Source organism: Channa argus, chromosome 1 (genome assembly GCF_033026475.1).
Source record: "Channa argus isolate prfri chromosome 1, Channa argus male v1.0, whole genome shotgun sequence".
Taxonomy (NCBI): domain Eukaryota; kingdom Metazoa; phylum Chordata; class Actinopteri; order Anabantiformes; family Channidae; genus Channa; species Channa argus.
Window position 1 is genome coordinate 29,969,463 of NC_090197.1, and position 18,606 is coordinate 29,988,068.

At 37.6% G+C, this 18,606-nt stretch overlaps 1 protein-coding gene across 5 annotated transcripts in view; it reads right to left on the bottom strand.

Annotated features, from left to right (window-relative positions):
* The window catches only part of itsn1 (intersectin 1 (SH3 domain protein)), a 43,407-nt gene that overhangs the window by 3,772 nt on the left and 21,029 nt on the right, over window positions 1–18,606 (bottom strand). For 4 of the 5 annotated variants that reach the window (XM_067480129.1, XM_067480111.1, XM_067480103.1 and 1 more), the window contains 24 exons: window positions 17,407–17,651; window positions 16,721–16,895; window positions 16,458–16,544; window positions 16,227–16,375; window positions 15,435–15,514; window positions 15,184–15,356; window positions 15,036–15,081; window positions 14,790–14,911; window positions 14,409–14,532; window positions 12,820–13,014; window positions 6,785–6,906; window positions 6,124–6,230; window positions 5,699–5,800; window positions 5,484–5,565; window positions 5,153–5,251; window positions 4,967–5,050; window positions 4,705–4,788; window positions 3,728–3,859; window positions 3,537–3,617; window positions 2,703–2,824; window positions 2,418–2,500; window positions 2,119–2,202; window positions 435–499; window positions 102–210 (listed from right to left, as the gene is read on the bottom strand). In XM_067480129.1, the coding sequence (XP_067336230.1) occupies window positions 102–210; window positions 435–499; window positions 2,119–2,202; window positions 2,418–2,500; window positions 2,703–2,824; window positions 3,537–3,617; window positions 3,728–3,859; window positions 4,705–4,788; window positions 4,967–5,050; window positions 5,153–5,251; window positions 5,484–5,565; window positions 5,699–5,800; window positions 6,124–6,230; window positions 6,785–6,906; window positions 12,820–13,014; window positions 14,409–14,532; window positions 14,790–14,911; window positions 15,036–15,081; window positions 15,184–15,356; window positions 15,435–15,514; window positions 16,227–16,375; window positions 16,458–16,544; window positions 16,721–16,895; window positions 17,407–17,651 (2,752 nt within the window). Of the gene's footprint in view, window positions 1–101; window positions 211–434; window positions 500–2,118; window positions 2,203–2,417; window positions 2,501–2,702; window positions 2,825–3,536; window positions 3,618–3,727; window positions 3,860–4,704; window positions 4,789–4,966; window positions 5,051–5,152; window positions 5,252–5,483; window positions 5,566–5,698; window positions 5,801–6,123; window positions 6,231–6,784; window positions 6,907–7,496; window positions 11,035–12,819; window positions 13,015–14,408; window positions 14,533–14,789; window positions 14,912–15,035; window positions 15,082–15,183; window positions 15,357–15,434; window positions 15,515–16,226; window positions 16,376–16,457; window positions 16,545–16,720; window positions 16,896–17,406; window positions 17,652–18,606 lie in introns of those variants that run through there. The other variant, XM_067480121.1, reaches the window with a different exon arrangement.

Genomic DNA, 18,606 nt, shown 5'->3' on the forward strand with positions numbered 1-18,606 from the left:
AAATGCAGAAATACAAAGAGTGAGCATGTGAAGAGAATTTAAAATGAAGCTGTTAAAAATACTGAGGAAGTTCTTTCAACCAGTGTGTGAGTATTACTGACCGTCAGGTGAGAACTGGTCTCTTTCAAAAACAGTAATACAGAGGACATCTTGTTCCAGGTCTTTTATAAAAAACTGACAATTGGAGTTCCACTTAGGATTCAGCGTGTCCTACACAATGAGAAAACAATATGCTGATTGACCTGATGCACTACTGAAGTCATTTTCTAATTACAATTATGACACACAGTGTGATTGTTTTAATCATTTTTATTTTTTATTATCAGTCTATAAAGGAGCATTACAGAGTAAGTTATGGAAGGTTGAACACTAGGAAACTGTCACTCTTTAATCAATAAAAATAAAAGCCATACATGTAGCAACAATAACCCTACCTGTAATGTTTTTGTGATATGGCACTGGGAGCCCATGGTCACCTCACAGTATGGGTTACTTTTCCCTGGAAATGCAGACAATCAAATGATTGAGAATACTGCTCTTGTTCTACAACAAACGATTGGAGACACTGTAGATATACTACAGTTTTAAATAATTTAACGAGTTGAAAATGCTTGGTTGTTTATTTATTGATCTACCTCATTATAATTTATGCATGGAAAAAATAAAGTAGAACAAGGGTTCGATTCTTTGTCCTGTAGGTGCTGCCAGTGGTGGAAAATTACCATTACCTCTACTTCAGTGCTACTACTGTTTAAGTAGTTTAAATATTCTGTATTTCAATTATACTTCAGAGGCAAATATCACACTATACCACAGAGCAGAAAAGGTAAAGTAACGGAAAAATAAAATACGATTAGTGTTATTAAAATTTGTCATCAAAATATTGTGAAATAAATTCTTTAATTTATTTCACAATTGTTTATAAACTGTTTTCATTTTCCTTAAAGAGATCTGCTGCTTTTACTTTGCTTTTAAACTAACCCCTAACAGCCCATTCCCATCCCAGCTGTGCAGTGCGGTCCAAGCCCAGCAGAAATTGTGGAGGGTTGCGTCAGTTAAGGGCATCTGACATAAAACCGGGGCCAAATCAACATTCGGACAATGATCCGCTGAGGCGACCCTGAACTCACGGGATAAGCCGGAAGGACAAAAAAATAAAATAAATAATTAAAATCTAAAAAGATAATAAGACTTTGTCAATTAAAACACTGCTTAGCATTTTGCTAAGTAATAAACATGAACTCCATTTGACCTGTAACCGATGAAAAACATTGATTATTAGAATCCAATAATAAGTCCCAACAGAAATTCACAATGTTGCAATCAAAATACTTAATTAGACAAATCCCCTGATAAATCCTGAGTGACCTTTTTTAGAAAAGCAGTACCAAAATCAGGCATGTTAACATTCAATAATGCCAAAAACATCTGCAAAGACCTGGTGGGAGTAAATAATATAATAATAATTTTGCATTATGAATATTTTTACTTGTGGCACAGTATGCAATATTTTGAAGTTATTACTTTTATTATTTTAATTAAAGTTACAATTGCAACTAAATGCAGCGCTAACATCCCTGAATTCATCCTGTGTACTGTGACCAGTTCGACCCTCTCCCTACCTGGACACACCTTTGCTTCGCTCTTTACGCTTGGCAATGCTCTGCACAGCCCTTTAGTTAGTCATTGTTGCAAAATTACAAGAGATAATAATGCTACAAAACATAATAATCAAGCAAAAATCGTAGCTTTTTTCTGATTGGTTAGTAGGGTGAGCCTCTGTCAAAACATATCTCTGCACTGCTGTTAGCTCTGAGTCTGTGTCACCAGAGGCTTCATCTGCGTCTTGCCATATTAAGATAAGTTATGGCATATATTTTTATTGAGAAATTTTAAAGAATGTTTCAAACAATAGCTTTAATTATTAAATCTTCTACTTTTATTCAAGTAAAAGATAAAATGTCAGAAACCAGATCACAGTATTGGGAAAACACACTGTACTTGTATTTATAGTAAATTAAAAATCATGCCTGTTATCATTCTTAGCACTCAATACTATAACAAAATGTAACTGTTTTCCCAATTTTCAGTAAAGTACGTAGTGTGTACTCCACGTACCATGGGAGCGACAGGGTTTGAGCTCGATTCCCTCCACAATATTGACCATTAGTCTCCCAATGCCTGTAGCTCTCTGAGAACGAACTGGGCACAAAGAAGCAGAGAAATCAGAAAGTTTGTGTTAAAACCTGTCCCAAACATAGAGGCAAACAAAGAGAAGCTTTAGAATTAAATCTAAATTGATCAAATAAAAAGAAATACATAAAATGCCACGGACAAAATATATTAGCCAAATGCAAATTTTCAACTGATTCCATTGAACAAAGCATTACAGAATGAGGAAATGATAGAGGAGGTACCTAGATATGCTTTCTCTCTTTTCTTCTTCTCTGTCTCAATGAAGAGTTCTGAAGCAGCCTTTATTTTCTGAACCCACGCTGTTCTACATAAATACACACACAAAACAATCTTGTTTCCATTAAAAGGACATGTTGATTGAACACGTGCTTCTTTCACATCTCGGCTGTAAAGTTGGTTATATAATAATGGATAAAAACAACTCTAATCCAGAATACTCCTTTAATCTAAGTGTCAGATTTCGGGTTGACTTATATCATGAACGTGTCTTTGCCTGTGTGTATTACCGTTCATTGATGCTCTCAGCTCGGAGTGTGTAAACTCTGTCTATGTGGGAGATGTGGAACAGAGGTTCATCTCCTGACGGGTCTGTTGGCAGCTTCACTAACACTTCATTTAAGAAGATTGGCTGAAAGAGACAATTATTATCAGTCACACACAGGCTGAACATACTGTTACTGTAGGTCTACCAAAATCATCAATCCATCCATTATCTGTAACCGCTTATCCTGTTTAGGGTCTTGGTGGGCTGAAGTTTATCCCAGCTGTCATTGGGCGAGAGGCAGGATACATCCTGAACAGGTCTTCAGTTTGTCTCAGCGCCAACACAGAGATACATACACAAACAGACAACCATTCACACTTACATTCACACCTACAGGCAATTTAGAGTCATTTTCCTAATTTCCTAACATGCATGACTTTGGACCGTAGGAGGAAACTGGAGGACACCCACAAAAGCACAGGGAGAACATGCAAACTCCACACTTCATTAATTAAAACACCACTTAGAGAGAGAGAGAGAGAGAGAGAGAGAGAGACAGACAGAGAGACAGACAGACAGAGAGAGAGAGAGAGAGATTTGGATATACACATAGATTGGTAACATTATTGCAAGTTGAAAGTAATCGTTTTATTTTAACAGCCAAACTAAAATAAATTCCCAAAAGCTAAAACATCTTATATGTTTAGTAAAACAGGTGTGATGAAAAACAAAATAAAATTAATTAACTACCTTTCAAAGTATTTTGTTTAAGAATTATTACCTGACTTCATTAAATCATGTTTAAATCATGTACTTTTCTATCATGTTTGCACAGCAGTATAAAACTGTTTCTCACCGTCTTGTACATGCGATATTGCAGGTGAGTTTTTGAAGAGAAGACTTTGTCTGATCCAGACGAGCCCAGAGGTTTAGTCACCTGTGAGAGTGAAAAAGAGGTTGAAGGATATAGAAACAAAGGAAGATTTATAAGCGAACCAGAGATTGTGCAGAACAAACAAAGCCACATGCAGTAACGAACAGCCTAACCTGTGTCAGGAGCAGGAAGTCGTTGAACAGGAAACCATAGAGCTCTTTGCTGCTCTTGGCCTTGAACAGTTTCCCGCTGTGGAGGAACTTCCTGGGACCCAGACAGTTGGTGACGGAGTTAAACACTAGTTGCTAAAGAACAGAGAAACAAATATTTTTTCTATTGACAAATGTATATTTTGTTGTAAAACACTGACATACATACATACATCAACAGTCCAACAGTGATTTCCTCAAATTATTGTCTGACCAGCATTCATTCATTATTGTTTTAATAAGTCACTCCGTAAAGAGCATGCAGCACCATATTCAGTTGATCTAACTTCAGGTGATTTCAGACAGGATATTTCAGTATTTAGCTCACACAGATACATTATCCTCTAAACGATCAGATAGCCAACTGTATGTAGTTTTCAAGCTGAAGTTTGTCTTGATGTGGTGGATGATTGAAACAATGTCTGCATTATTTGCATTGGTTCAAAAGAAACAATTCAAAAGATGCATGACCAAAAACACATAAAAAGTCCAAAACAATAGACAGCAAATTACAAAAAATTAACACAAATGACCAAAAACATCATCCAAAACTAGACAGTAAAAATGGGCTTTGATGTCAGTAAATTCTCCTAAATCTAGCAAAAAACAAACCTTATAATAGTCACTAACAGGTTGATCACTAAGGATGTAATAATAGAAACCAATGGTGTTGACATTGAAAATGTATAAAATCTATATAGAAATACACTGAAATAGTGAGTGAATGAAAATGACACAAAATGACTATAACAGATACAAAATGTGCAAAAAGAAAAAGTCCACGTACTGTACAATATGTGTACATCACTACATGAAAGGCCAGATAATTGGCAGTTATACATAAAGCGCACCGCTGACTCACAGTTATTTGTCGGAGCAGAAAAATGCTGTGTTCTGCTGGATGTTCTCTACAAAGTTCAGTTGAAATAAATTTCATTTACCTCTGACAGACCCTCACACTGGACGTGAGCCTGAATCCACTCCAGACGATCGGAGTTCTCCTTTTCCCTGACCCCCTCGTTAACCTAAAACAGCCATACATGCACATTAAGACAGTTTCCTGCAGCAACGTAAGCATTGCCGATGCTGTAAGGAATAATGTGCAAATACGCAACAACAACAAACCTGCTGAACGTAGGTTAAAAGTCTCAAAATTTAATTCACTTTCAGTATGAAAGTGTGTATGTGTGTGTATGTTGTCACCTGTGAACACAGCTCCTCTGCTTTCTCCAGAGCAGCTTTCAGGTGGCTGTGGTCTGGATGTGATTCTGGAGTGTTTTCTAAGATCTGAAATTAGTACAGAGAGACAAATAATAGAAAAATAAGACAGAAATATTGCAAACTAAGCTGGTAGCTGGAACTCTGAAGTGACTTGAAGTACATTCGTACGTTCTTGATAATGAGCGGGTAGCGTGTGACTCTCTGCATGGGTTTGAGCAGGAAACTGGAGAGAGGCATTCCTTTACACCTGGGATCCATGGCTAACCTCTGCATGGGTGAGAGGAGGACAGCGTTACATATTTTACTGCTTGACAACTTTTATTTGCCCATTGTGATAAACATACATTCTACATTGATGCTACATGTTCAGCTACATTTCAATATACTTTTGAAGTGTCTGTAAAAGCATCAACATTTTTTCATTTCTGCTGAATAATACGACCCAAATGCTGCAAAGGGGCACAAAAAGTGTGTGCACACCGACAAAGTAGTTTTATACCTTGAGGAAATCTTTGATCTCAGGGTTGTCATCGGTTTTCTGTTGAATCAATGTGGCTCCATTCAGCTGACATGAACAGAATCTGAACAACGAATTGACCAAAGAAGAAGAAAAAGAAGAAGATTTTAGTGACGTCTACATAACACCTTAAATAAAGGTGTTCATAAAGGAATAAAGTCAGGACTTCCTGCAGCATTATTTCATATAGACAGAACCTGATGTAGGGTTGCATGTGTGGCAGCTGGTTGGTCAGAATGTCACCAATCATCTTCACCGGCATGCGGTCACCTGACATCTTCTTCCTCACTCTCAGAGCCCTGCAGAGAAAGATGAAGATGATCTGAAATTTCACTGGATTGATGTCAGGGACAAGTCTCATAGACTTATAATCAAATTAGAAAAATAGTGTATTACACTGTTGTGTTTAAGGCTGGACAGTGAGGAAAGAAAACAAGAACATCATTCAAAGCAGCTAAAATTTGCAAGGCAAATATGTGCTCATGTCAATGTTATATTTAACATTTAAAGGAAAGCCAGTGACGACTTGCTTGAGTCTTTAAGTGGGATGTCATAGAATGTTGATCTGCTTTTAATCTGTGTGCGTGACTCTGTGTGTATGTTCGTTGCAGTTTCTATTTACTTGAGCAGTTTGATATTGCACATGATGAGCTCCTTCCAGTTGACAAAGATCATGGCCACCTCTTTCTCCGTCAGCAGCTCGCACTCCAGCAGAGGTTTGTGAAAGATCTACACACAGCAACACACAAATCTGTTGTATCTGACTAAAGTTTGTATTATGCAACTGTCAGAAAAATATGCCTGCATCAGTAAAAGGACCTGATAACATCAGAGACTTATAACTCTGAAGGATTGGGCAATTTGGTACTTGATTCCAAGCCTTGGGTCAGCCTATACCCTTTTCATGTATTGTCGGTGCTTTTGGTTATTGAACAGTGAATTGAACTGCATAGAAGCAAGTAAAAAAAAAAAAACGATTTAAGTTTAAATCCAAAAAATCCTGTACTGTTGTTATCATTTTTACTCATAATAAACTGTTTTGTTAGTGCAGTGGAAGATCCTTTTTCCTCGAATTTTGTTTCTTGCTAAGTTCCAGTCTTCACTTTTATTATCTCCATGCAAAACAATTTAAGCATTTTTTGTTTCTTGTTAAGTGCTATCTAAAGTGCTAATATTCAAACTAAATTAAATGTCTTTGCAAATCACCTGATACATATTTGCTGTAATATAGTATACAGTTATTCTTGTGTATATTGTGTTCTTCTTGCTGTATGTGTGTTCACCTCTGTGACGAGCTGCAGGTCGTTGACGTAGTTCTCCTCAGTGACGATCAGCTCATGGATGTATCCTTGCCTCTTCCTCTCCATGGGACTCAGCATGTCCAGCAGGTGGAGGTCAGCGCACCCTGAATCAGGTTAGACAAATTTTTAAGACTTTTATAAAAACATTTGAATATTTTCAGGGGGAGACTGAAATCCATGATTTCAAGGGTGTGGAAAGAAGGCCTGCAGAGACCCTGGATTCAGTTACTGTATGTTCACAGTACTCCAGCTGGCAAAGTGTTTATTTTACTAAATGTTCTGCCCTTCTAGATTAAAGTTGTGCTCAAGGATGTTTTGGTTTTGTTGAATTTAAAGCTACATTTATCCATGTTTGACCACTAAGAGGCGGAAGAACTACACAAGAAGCTGACAAACATATTTTAAGAAGAGTTAAGGCAACTGGATTATTTCTTGATGGTTTAAAAAAACATTATTCTACTTAACCTCTCCTTGATTACGGAGGATCATCATAGATTTACATACACAGAGTATTTTATCATTATTATCACTTTATTAAATCACCTATTTGTAAAGCTCACAAATAAAATTAAACTGTTTTAGCTACAAATGCCAAATTTATCCAAAACCCTTCTTAGGTTTAAGTAGATACCTGATACAAGTCTCAATAAATGTGTGTGTGTGTGTTACAGAGTAACAAGGCCAGTCAACTCCAGTCTGTCTCAGAGTGTTTAATCATCAGAACCAGTCAAATCTCCACCAATAAAACCTCAGGACATTTTTGCTTTCAACACTATTCTAACATTCTGTACATTTCATTCACTCATTCAAGTATCCTTTTAATTCCTTTGTGTGTCCATCTAACCGTATTCATAAAATTGTTCACTCATGCTTTAATTTCCACACACATACACACTTTCATTCATTTACTCACACACTGACACCAAGTGCAGTCTGGTTACATTTGGCTTGGCTGTTATTCCATTCTCCCATTCATCAGAGTTCCTATTTATACCCATATGAAGCACCGACCATTACAATTGATTAGATTAAGTATAGATCATACAGAGCTTTTATTTTCATTTTTAATAAAACCAGACCTAGACAAGAGCCATGCCTAAGAGCAGAGTTGAGCACTGTGTTTTGTTAAAAAAAAAAAGGTAACAAAATTAAATTGTAAACTAAAAACAGTAAACTCTTCTTCCAGCTGCACTGTTAAAAGTCCAAAAATAATTTCAACCAAATGCTAAAATGGATAAAAATGGCTGCAAATGGGAGCATTAGCATGTAGTAACAGACAGAAATACAGCATATATGGTGTCTTATCAATGAAGCTTTTGTGGGGCATAGCTCTGGTTTGGGTGAGTCTTTGTTCTAACTTAAAATACACTCTCTGACGATGAGGAGTCTCAACCATTGGTTACCAAACTGACAAACAACATGAATACCAAGATGTGTTTAAAACAAAAACTCAGCATCTGACCCAATCTGGGCCTGGAGCCTCAGTTTGGTAAACAACCAACAGTGTTTGACTCAACCAACAAATCAAAGAGCTTCACGTCCAATACTGACAGAGTGAGGAACCATTGGGATCCCAACAGGTTAACAATCATAATAATAATAATAACAACTTGCTTATTGCATAAAACGTTGCGTAGTTCAACAATTGTTTCATTCAACGTTCATGTTTCTGAGGGTAAACTTTAAAATCACAATACTGTCATCTGGATAAAAAAAAAGCAAATAAACAATACAAATCTGATATTTTAACCACTATAATATTAGCCTTTTGCTATAGAAACAAAGAAAATAATGTTTCTGTTACTGTGGGAAACGACAAAGGTACAACAGGGTGCATGTCATCATGATATCTGCTATTATACAGCATACATACATACTGTATTTATGTTGAAAGTAAGGCTGTGCTGTCTGTATTTCTCCGTCAGTCGATCCCTAAACAAAATCCGGTGAATCAGTAATCTGATTTAATAAAGTGATATGAGGTTGTGTGGACTTGGTACAGCTCTGTGGTTCCTCTCTTTGGCTGCTTGTTTAGTGGGAACACACTGTGCTGAATGTTTCATATGAAGCAGAGGAACACCGAGGCTGCTAAATTGCAATGCAGTAATGAAGCAGGTCATGGAAAATGATTTGTGTGATATCTTTTCCAATCTTCTGACTAAACAGTAGGGTTCAGAATATTATTCAGTTCTGTATCTTGGTGTAGATGAATTTAGCACCACTTTAAAATTTTTACATTTCACTGGGGTTACATGATTTTGGTGGTTTGATAGTTTTGCAGTGTAAGGAGATGAAAAAGTCCGCTTAAAATCAGCTTTTGGTGCATGAAATGGTGGTGCATGAAAAAAAAGAAAAGAAAAAAAGACTGTCATGTCTTTGGGAGGGACAGCTCATACTACTTAAAATGTAACCCGTTTATGAATTGTGTCACAACCATAATAGCTGAGCTATTTAAAAGGACCAGTTCAAGATTTTGGGAAATATTCACTTTCTTAATGGGAGAGTGATACAATAATCAGTCCCACTCTCATATCTGAGTGGTATATATAAAAATTGATTAGCTTAGCTTGACATAAAAGCTGCCAACATGTGGAAATGGTTAGGCAGATTTTATCCGTTCAATCCTGCTGGCTCTAGCTTATTAATATTTTACACACAGATATGAGAGTGGGATCTCTCTCATTATCTAACTCAAAAAAAGGGAAAAATGACTTTCTCAAAATGTCAAACTACTCATCACACACACTTTAACTGGAATGATTTAAATTAACACTTTCCCAAATAACACATTGTTGGTTTTAGTAAAAATATGTCTGTGTAATGTCACGGTCCATAGCCCTCAACAGTGTGTGACAGCATCTCATCATCACAGCAACATAAAAGAATTATAACGCATGTAAACAAAAACAGAGCATTATAAATTCATCTCAAACTACCAAGGATAAACAGGTTTTCACTGTATGTGTGAGATAGTGCGTGTGAGTGAATACTCCAAACTCTGTACCATGTTATGTTTTTTGTGTGTGTGTGTGTAATTTGGTTAGCTGGTTTGCTAAACAGTTACCACATGGCTTTTCAATTTAGCCCTGAGCTATGAGCTTAGTCCCACTCCAGCTGCTTGCTCCCTACTATATCCTTTTCCCAAAAGAGAAGGACAGAAGGAGACACGGACTAAATTGTAATCATTAGCAGGGAGCAGCAGTGTGGGTTGAAACTTAGCCTTTAACTGCTGTGGGATGCACCTCACTACTGCCTCATTTCATTTTGTCTCCTCTCCTTTTCTTCATCTCGTTTTTTGCAGGGTTAAAACTGGAAAAGTAAAGAGGAGGAGAACAAAGCAGAAAAGAGGAGTCTTTGGCATTGAGGAGAGGAAAGGTAAAGAGAGAGGTGCATTGATCACTGACCTCCAGCAGATAGTGGGTCTTTCTGTGAAGCTGTGGGAGGGGATGGGTTAGTGACAGGGATGGGGTGAAGCCAGCACATATGACTGACAGGTCAATGAAGCTTCTGAAGCCCAAAAAATATTAATAATAATAATAAAAATAAAAACATAAATAAATAAAAAAAACAAAGGGAGGGAAGAGCTCAGCTACTGATTCTGAAACCAGAATCTCCCATAAAGCCACAAAATGACCCACTATCCACTTTACCAGGCTAAGATAGGGCTGTGTGTACAGATAAATGTTGGATGTGTGGACCACATGTGTGGACATGTGTGTTTGTGTGTGTGTGTGTGTGTGTGTGTGTGTTGTATGAATACAGTCACTGTGATGAAGTCAAAACATGCTCATTAGTCCAATCTGGGAGAAAGGAGCTCAATAGTCTTGCCTCTTCTTTTGCTCTCCTTTAATATCCTCTCCTCTTTATCTAAACACCTCACAAATAAAAGAGAGCAAGGAGAGAAAGAGGAAATGAGAAAAGGATAAGGAGAAGGAGAAGAGGAGTCCTGACTATTGATCTCCCTCCTGTTGAACAGTGCTGTCTGGAGCCAGAGCCTTAGATAGAGTCTGGCCAAGTCCAGTCAGAGCCATGCATAGACAGAGTTCTCGCCACCACAGGGCGTTTTAACGTTACAGTCTGTCTGTATGTCTGTCTCTCTCTCTGGCTTCTATTGGTGGAGAGTCGCCATTTCCGGGTCATGTGACCTCTTGCTGCTGTCCCATTGGTTGAGTGGCCTAGTGGGTCTCTTTGAGGGCTTTGAGGAGAGGGGGGTTCTGGGTAATGATATGATCCTAGAGAGAGGACGACAACAACAACATCAACAAAAACAACTAAACAAAACAACAATCACAACAACAACAACAACCAATCGGGTGCTAGGTGGGTGGAGCGTGCAGCAAGACAGAGTGTGGAGGTGTGGTCTAAGCTAACATAGAAATAGAAGATCTAGAGCGGACAACACATCAGCAGGCAGTCACTGAGCTTCTCTCTACAGACTTCTTTTAGCCAGTGATTGTTTATGCACAATGTTTTTTAATCTGTGCATTAAATGAAGCTGCTGTTCCTTTCTTATTATATTTAAACCTGAAACAGAGGAAGCTAAAGCAAATAAAACCCCTGACCACATAGTAAGAGAGCATAATAAGACCACAAAAAAATAAAAATAAAAAAAACTGTAAAATTTAGGCTTTTGCTGTTAGAGCTCTTGCCATATTAAAATAATGGAATAATCCATGTACAGCACCATTGAATTATGTATGAATAATCTTTTTATTATTCATGCATCATAAATTTGGTTTAGTTTATGAATGAGAAGCAGAGAAGAAGAACAATTTACTGAATTAATATAGGAATAAATATAACCCTACCTACTAGTTTTCTAAGCAATTTATACATTTTATGGCCTAAACAAGTCACAATATATTAGTCACCATGTTTATCAGTAACAATTTAAATACTTGATTGTTTAAATAAACAATCAAATAAGAATGACCAAAAAAAAATGCTTCTCTCAGTTTTAATACTACAAATTAAAAGCTCTTTGACCGTTCGTCTAACGTTAGACTGTTATGACATTGAAAATATAACCGGAAATGGAAAATACACTTTTCAGTTGAGGCCCAAGTTTATTTTTACTACTGTGGTGTGAAAATGACCTGTGTCACTTGTTAAATAAAAAGCTTTAGGGAATGTTTTTTAAATATGTTTTTATGATAAATTCTTTCTAATGTGGTCCATTTCCTGATCTAAAAAATTACTTGTGACCTTGGTACATACAGTATTTACTGGTAATGCTGGTCAGGATAGCTGAAGTCAAAATATTGATATAAACAAATAAAACGGTATGGAAAAAAAATGCATGCAAAATTTATAAAAATAATATTATTTACCTTAGTGCTGCCAGATTCTATACTGTATATTTTTGTTTTCAATAACAAACACTGTTTTATATTGAGATGTTCATATCACAACATGACTGCACTGAAAGTAAATAATTTATAATAATGAATTATCGCCCAAACCTACAGTACTTGACTCATCCTGTTCATCATGATCACATCTGTGTAGAATCTTATATTTCGTGCATTTTTAGCATTTTTATACTGTGCATTGCCACAGTATGGCTATAACCGTAATAATTCTGCACATAAAGGTTACTGCTGGCATCTCCGCTCTTGAAACTCTAAGTCTATGGTGGATCATGCTGGGGGGACACATGCAGAAAAGAAAACACTTTTATATTAATGTTGCACATACACACACCTGCATGCATATTACACCATACAAACACGCACACAAAAACACCACACAGAGGTGGTGCATTACTGGGAGGTAATCAAAGAGGCCCAAAGGAGTGTTGAGGTGAAAGGTCAAGGGTCAAACCAACCAAGGGTCAAAGACTGACAGAGAAACAGCATCTCCACACCTGGCTCTGCGGTGTGTGTGTGTCAGTGAGGGAGAATGTGTATGTGTGATTGTGTGAGTGTTACTCTGATATTATTAAATCTCTTAATCTGATCATTTGTGTAAGTGATTCATGTAAGAATATGTATGTGTTTGAGTGTGTGTGTACTCACACTGCGTGCTGGGGTCTGTATCTGTTGTGAGTTTGACATAGTTGCTGGGAAACAGACCTTCCCTCCCATTGAGCTCCCCTTTCCACCAATCACAGTCGTCCTTGTTGAGCACTGTGATCACCTGACCTTTCTGGAAGGCCAGCTCATCATCGTTCTGGGCCACATAGTCGTACATCCCAATCACCTGACACAGAGCTTCAGAACCACATACAGACATGATTGACTAGATGTAAGCACTTCTTATAAAACAAACTGTAAACAAACTAGGCTTTTCTTGTATTTTTATATCCTTTTCTTGGATCCAGGTTTTCATGCTTCACACTTGATTCATTTATGTTGGTTTTACAGAAAGATCTTAATTATAGAGGTTTGACAACTGACAACATCTATCCGAACTTTCCAAATCTCTTTCAAATGCTTTCAAACTAACGCAGACAAAAGATTCTCACTTTTAAGTGACTTTTTGAAAAGCTCAAAAATGATTTTAGGAGAATTCTTTTTTTTAGAAATTACATTTGGACCAGCAGAGTGACAGAAGCTTTTGAAAACAGTAAAAGTTATCTGTTTGATTTGAATGTGGGGAGATCAGCGATGGTGCTTTGACTTATTTATTTAGGTTTAGCAGTGTACCATGCAAGCAAACCAAGAATTCTGTAGTAATTGTGCACATTTTCATTAAGCATCAAGAGTACAAAAAGTCAATTTTAGGACCAAAGTCTGTTGAAAATACATAAAAAATTATAATATTCTCTCTTATAGTAAACACACTGATGCCAGTTCAAAATAAACAGTATGATGAAATGACAATTAATGTTTGTAAGTAACACAACCACGTTAATCTCCATTGTCCCAATTTTGAAACAACTTTGAAATACAGCACAGTTTGCTTTTTAATCATTTCCAGCCACCGGCTTTTACCCTGACATGTAACCATTATTATCAAACTATTCTATGGCACCAGTGAATAAGCGAATCCAGGCTGCAGGCTGACAACTAACCAAACATGAGTAGAGAGGATTTATTGTTGGCGTTATGGTCTATGGTGACTGGGGACAATATTACGAGTTCAGAAAATGGCTGAAGCTATCCTTTAATCTAACAATAAAGCACATACTATAAAGTAGATTTCTTTCTTTTCTACAGTCTGGTAAATTAAAGAATGTTTTCCAGCAGGGATATTTGACTTTTGGGTGAAATTTCAGAATGCACCTAAAATGCAACATAACCTTTTCAGGTGAACTTAATTTGACCTTCTCTAAACTTTTAAATGCACATGTACAACTGTTCAGTGTTTCAGTACTTACCATGTCTGATCCATGACACTACATGCTCTGGTTAAATGACAATTTGTATTTAAACAGTCCTCTTCATCATGCTGTTCACGTTTTGACATCATGAGAGCAAGACAACACTTAACAATTGAAAGTTATTAAGACAATGACATTTTCTGTTGTGGTATACCCACCACTGTTGCTTAAATGCCCTACTTTCATGATACCTATTTAGATTTTCCATGAATTTCACCCGTAAGTCAAATATCCCTAAATTTTGTGAGTAGTATATGTACATGTAACGCGTTGTTTGTTTACCTGTGCTGACAGGAGGCAGTTTAGGTGGGGTGGGCTCCGTAGGCGTTGTCTTGTTGGTGCTGGGACTGAGCAACTTCACATAATTGGCTGGAAACCAACCTATCTGCCGCTTTTTTCCCCGTGCCTGAACAAACCAGAACACAGGTAATAGTAAAGATTAAAATCAAAGGTCTTTCTTTCTGTCTGTATGTCCTTGTGTTATGTGATAAAAGTAATAATAGACATATTTTGTTATAAGCTTAGGTGAATATTCCTAAAAATAATTACAGTGCAGTAAATACACTGAAAATGCCGTAAAATTAAACATGTTAATTATTGCATTTTAAAATGATACTACATATAGGACATATCACTGCATATGATAGAATTTATGGTGTCTACCTGAAGCTCACCCTCCCACCAGCCCCCAGGATTCTTTTTCCTGATGAGGATCAGCTGTCCTGGAGCTAACGTCAGTTGCTCTGCTCCTGTAGCACTGTAGGGGGCAATCACCTGAGCGATCTCTGCAAAAGTGAAAGATAGACGATGTGGTTAGTTCTGCTCCTGTATCACCTATAGGGCTCTGATGTGCAATTTTTGCTAGAACAGCTCTATCGGAACAATATTACAGAGTACATTAAGGCTCACCTGGTTTCTTTCCTAGGCTGCCTGTCTTCCCTGCTGGTCCCAATGACTACAGACAGAATAAGAGTTTAGAACAACATTGTTTACAAATATTTTTCTCATCCTGTGAAAGCTTAAAATCCTGCACAAATTATGATAAATGACCTCTGACCTCTAATGCTGAGTCTCGTGGTTTAACGTAATTTGACGGGAACACTCCAGTTTTGCTCCCGACCATCCCTGTCCACCAATCCCCTTCTTTCCTGGTCACCATGACAATATCTCCTTGCTGAAAACTCAGGTCTCCTTGTTCACTGCTTTCGTAGGTGTACATGGCCACATACTCTGCAGACGAAACATGCACAGAGTTAATGACAGTTACCAACATAGTTTTATGACAAATATCGATTTTTGTTTGTTCACCTTCTCCAGACTCCGAGGATTTTGTTGGAGACGGGGAGGGTCGTTTACCATTGGGAGGGCTGTCTGATACTCCAGACTCACTAGAAGAGACAAGGTGAAAACCAAACTTTTAAAAAGTATATAAATAATAATAAAATGACTTATTTTAGAATCTCACACAAACTTTTGGTATTTAATACCAAAACAGTTGCTCTAATACCAACATGTTTCTTGATCTTAAAACTAAAGATTAATATCTTTTCACAGCACACACTTTATGATTTTCTCTGCCAACTTTTAGCAGAGACCCAGTCCAACCAGTCAACACCTTTATCATTGGATCAGTTGTTAAGTGTATACCTGCCTTAAGCAATTCCTGAGGAGCTTTTCAAGTGCTGCTTGACAGACCACTACAAAAGCCTGAAAGCCATACTTAATCAGTTAGTTTCAGCTCAATCCTGTCTGATATTTTAGTCCAGAAATGGCCTTGGAGTTCCTGTCTGATGATCTGTAATGACTAATGAGGGGTGAAATGATGCAAGAAATTAGACCGCGGAAGCTGATAAATTAGAGAGTACAATCTATAAGAATCAATTACAAATTCAAGCCTGCTGTTGTGACAGTAACGCGGAAGTTTATCCCTCGTAGGGTTTTTTTTTTTTTGAACTAGCAAATAACCTGTCAGCAAAATTTAGATCTCCTGACTGCTTTGTAATTTCAGAAGGAAAAGTATGTCATTAAAATGGAAAAATTGCCACCCTAAAACTTCAGATGAATAAATTAATTTTGACTTGATGTGACATTTGAACCTACTTAGTGTTTTTGATGCGTGCCGCAGCGCTGGCAGGAGCTGTCATGGTGGCGGAGATGAGCTTGACATAACTTTTGGGGAACCAGCCTCTCTGTCCAGTCTGCAGTTCACCTAGCCACCACATGTCTTGCTGCTCCAACACTGTTATTATCTATAGTAACAATAAAATCAAAATTATTAGCTCTAATCTGTGTAATTTTAACACTCAGAAATTTTGGATTGCACTGTTTTACCTCATTTTTGTTGAAGTTAAGGTGGTTATCCTTTTTTGCTCTCCAGGGATACAAGGCCTGAGCCTGGAGACCCTCCACCTTCTCCCCCTGACAAACAAACAAACAAAAAAAAAAGGCCAAATGCACCACTTAGTTGGGATTTTCATAAAGAAACAAAGACCTAATGTTGAGCCTTCTACCCAAACCAAATGTGGGGGGCTTAATTTGAGAAACATTTATCTCTTTAAGTCCAGACATTGTACACAGTTCTGTTATGTACTTACCTGTCCCAGTACAGGGGATGGAGAGGAGCCCGTTGTCATGGTAGCAGGTGTAAAGGCAGAGCGTTGCCTTAGCTGTGCTGAGGGAACACTGAGCGAAGGATTCTGGCTGGCTGAAGATGTTGGCCATGCGTCCCACCCCTCGCTGTCTGATTGGCTGGCTGTATTTGAGGGCCAACTGAAAATACACAGACAAAGCCAATAGATTCTCATTTCTCCATCCTACTGTTACCAAAACAAAGACATGATCGTCAATTTCAGGAAACCTTGGCATGTCTAGTTAAATTAAGATCACACTTACTGAGCAAACAAACCAAAGGAGAAAGGCTGAGGCTACTCTGGCTAGTCTAGATAATGGATTGCAACACATCTTCTAGGGGCAGTAATACATTTTCTAGTTTATTCTATATATTCTTCTTAGCATTTTTAAAACTAATTGTTGCTTCTGAATCATTTAAGGTGATTCAGGCTTTACAACTCCATATTTGAATTCTTTGTTTTAAACATTTCTGTGTTTTTTTTTTCAATAGAGACGTATCTTATCCCTTACTATATGTGGGATAACTAGCACTGCTGTTATTGGTTGAGGATCAGGGAAGACTGTCTCTCAGCCAAGGAGAGGACGAACCACCTGAGTGAGTCTACTAACTTAAATCAAAAACGTTGCTAATCTCATCAGTAGGACTCACTTGGTGCTGAAGTCAGCCCAGTTACTGTTGGCAGAGGATGTGGAGGAGGAGGTATGTCCAGGTGCTGGAGGTGGTGTTGTAATGGGCTGCTGAGTTGATGCAGGTGTGGACGAGGCTGTGGCTCGCAGGCTTATTGGTGCTTCACTGTCAGGTATCCTTTCTGCATAATTAGCTGGAAACCAACCAGTCCGCCCCCTGAGCTCTCCTCCCAGCCAACCAGGCTCACCTGTTTGTGACTCGTCCACCTGTAGGAGCAGAGGGGGGAGGATTACAATAAAGTTTAAGCTTTCAAACAAATGTGGATATAAGCACATGGAGATGTTTATGAGAAGTTGGTTTATAGTAAAGCACAGCAGCATTGGAAAAAATAATGTCCACAACAGCAGCTGCAGTTAAATATCACAAGGAGTGTTACCATAGTATTAGATATTCAAGTGACAGACAATATATAAAATTGGTATTTTGTTTGTTCTTTAAATTAATGTTCTGCTTTCATTCTAAGTAAATGCTGTCTCATGTCAACAAGGTTCTTACAATACAACTACATGTCTAATGTCCAATGTAATTAGAAAAATCTCATTCTAAAACCCTTGCCTGTTATAGTGCCTTCTATCCATCACAGATAGCAGCCAATGTCAATACAGAGGTAAGAAAAAAACCACTGAAAACTCTGTTAAGACTATATGTTGTAACATCTGGTAGGTTTAGATATAGGATGGGAAAAAAGTCTAAGCTTATTTGAGTGGATAATAAAAAATCAGAGGGCTCAGAATGAGGTTTGCATTTCTTTGGCTCAGTTCAGCATATTCACAACTTTTAACATATTATGAAAAAATAAAAATTGACACCTGATTAAAATGACTTCATTTTGAAAAACAAAGCTACAGTCATGTTCAAAATGTAGTACCCCCTCTTATTTTATGTTATTTGTGGTAAAAGATGGGAAGATGGGTCACAGCAAAGTGCTACTTATCATCAGCCGATCTGCAGACCTCTATAGAAGCAAAGGTATTGGCACTTTGCTGGGCTGAAGCAAAGTGCCTCTTGGCACCGAAAGACATAAGCAATGGTCTTAGTACAAAGCACTGAAGAAAGTTACCAATCTCCCCAGGACTGAACATCCTAGCACATTTACCCCAAGGTCCATGACAGGACAATTAATAGATCAAAGTATGGTTTGTTTGGAAGGGTTGCGTGGAG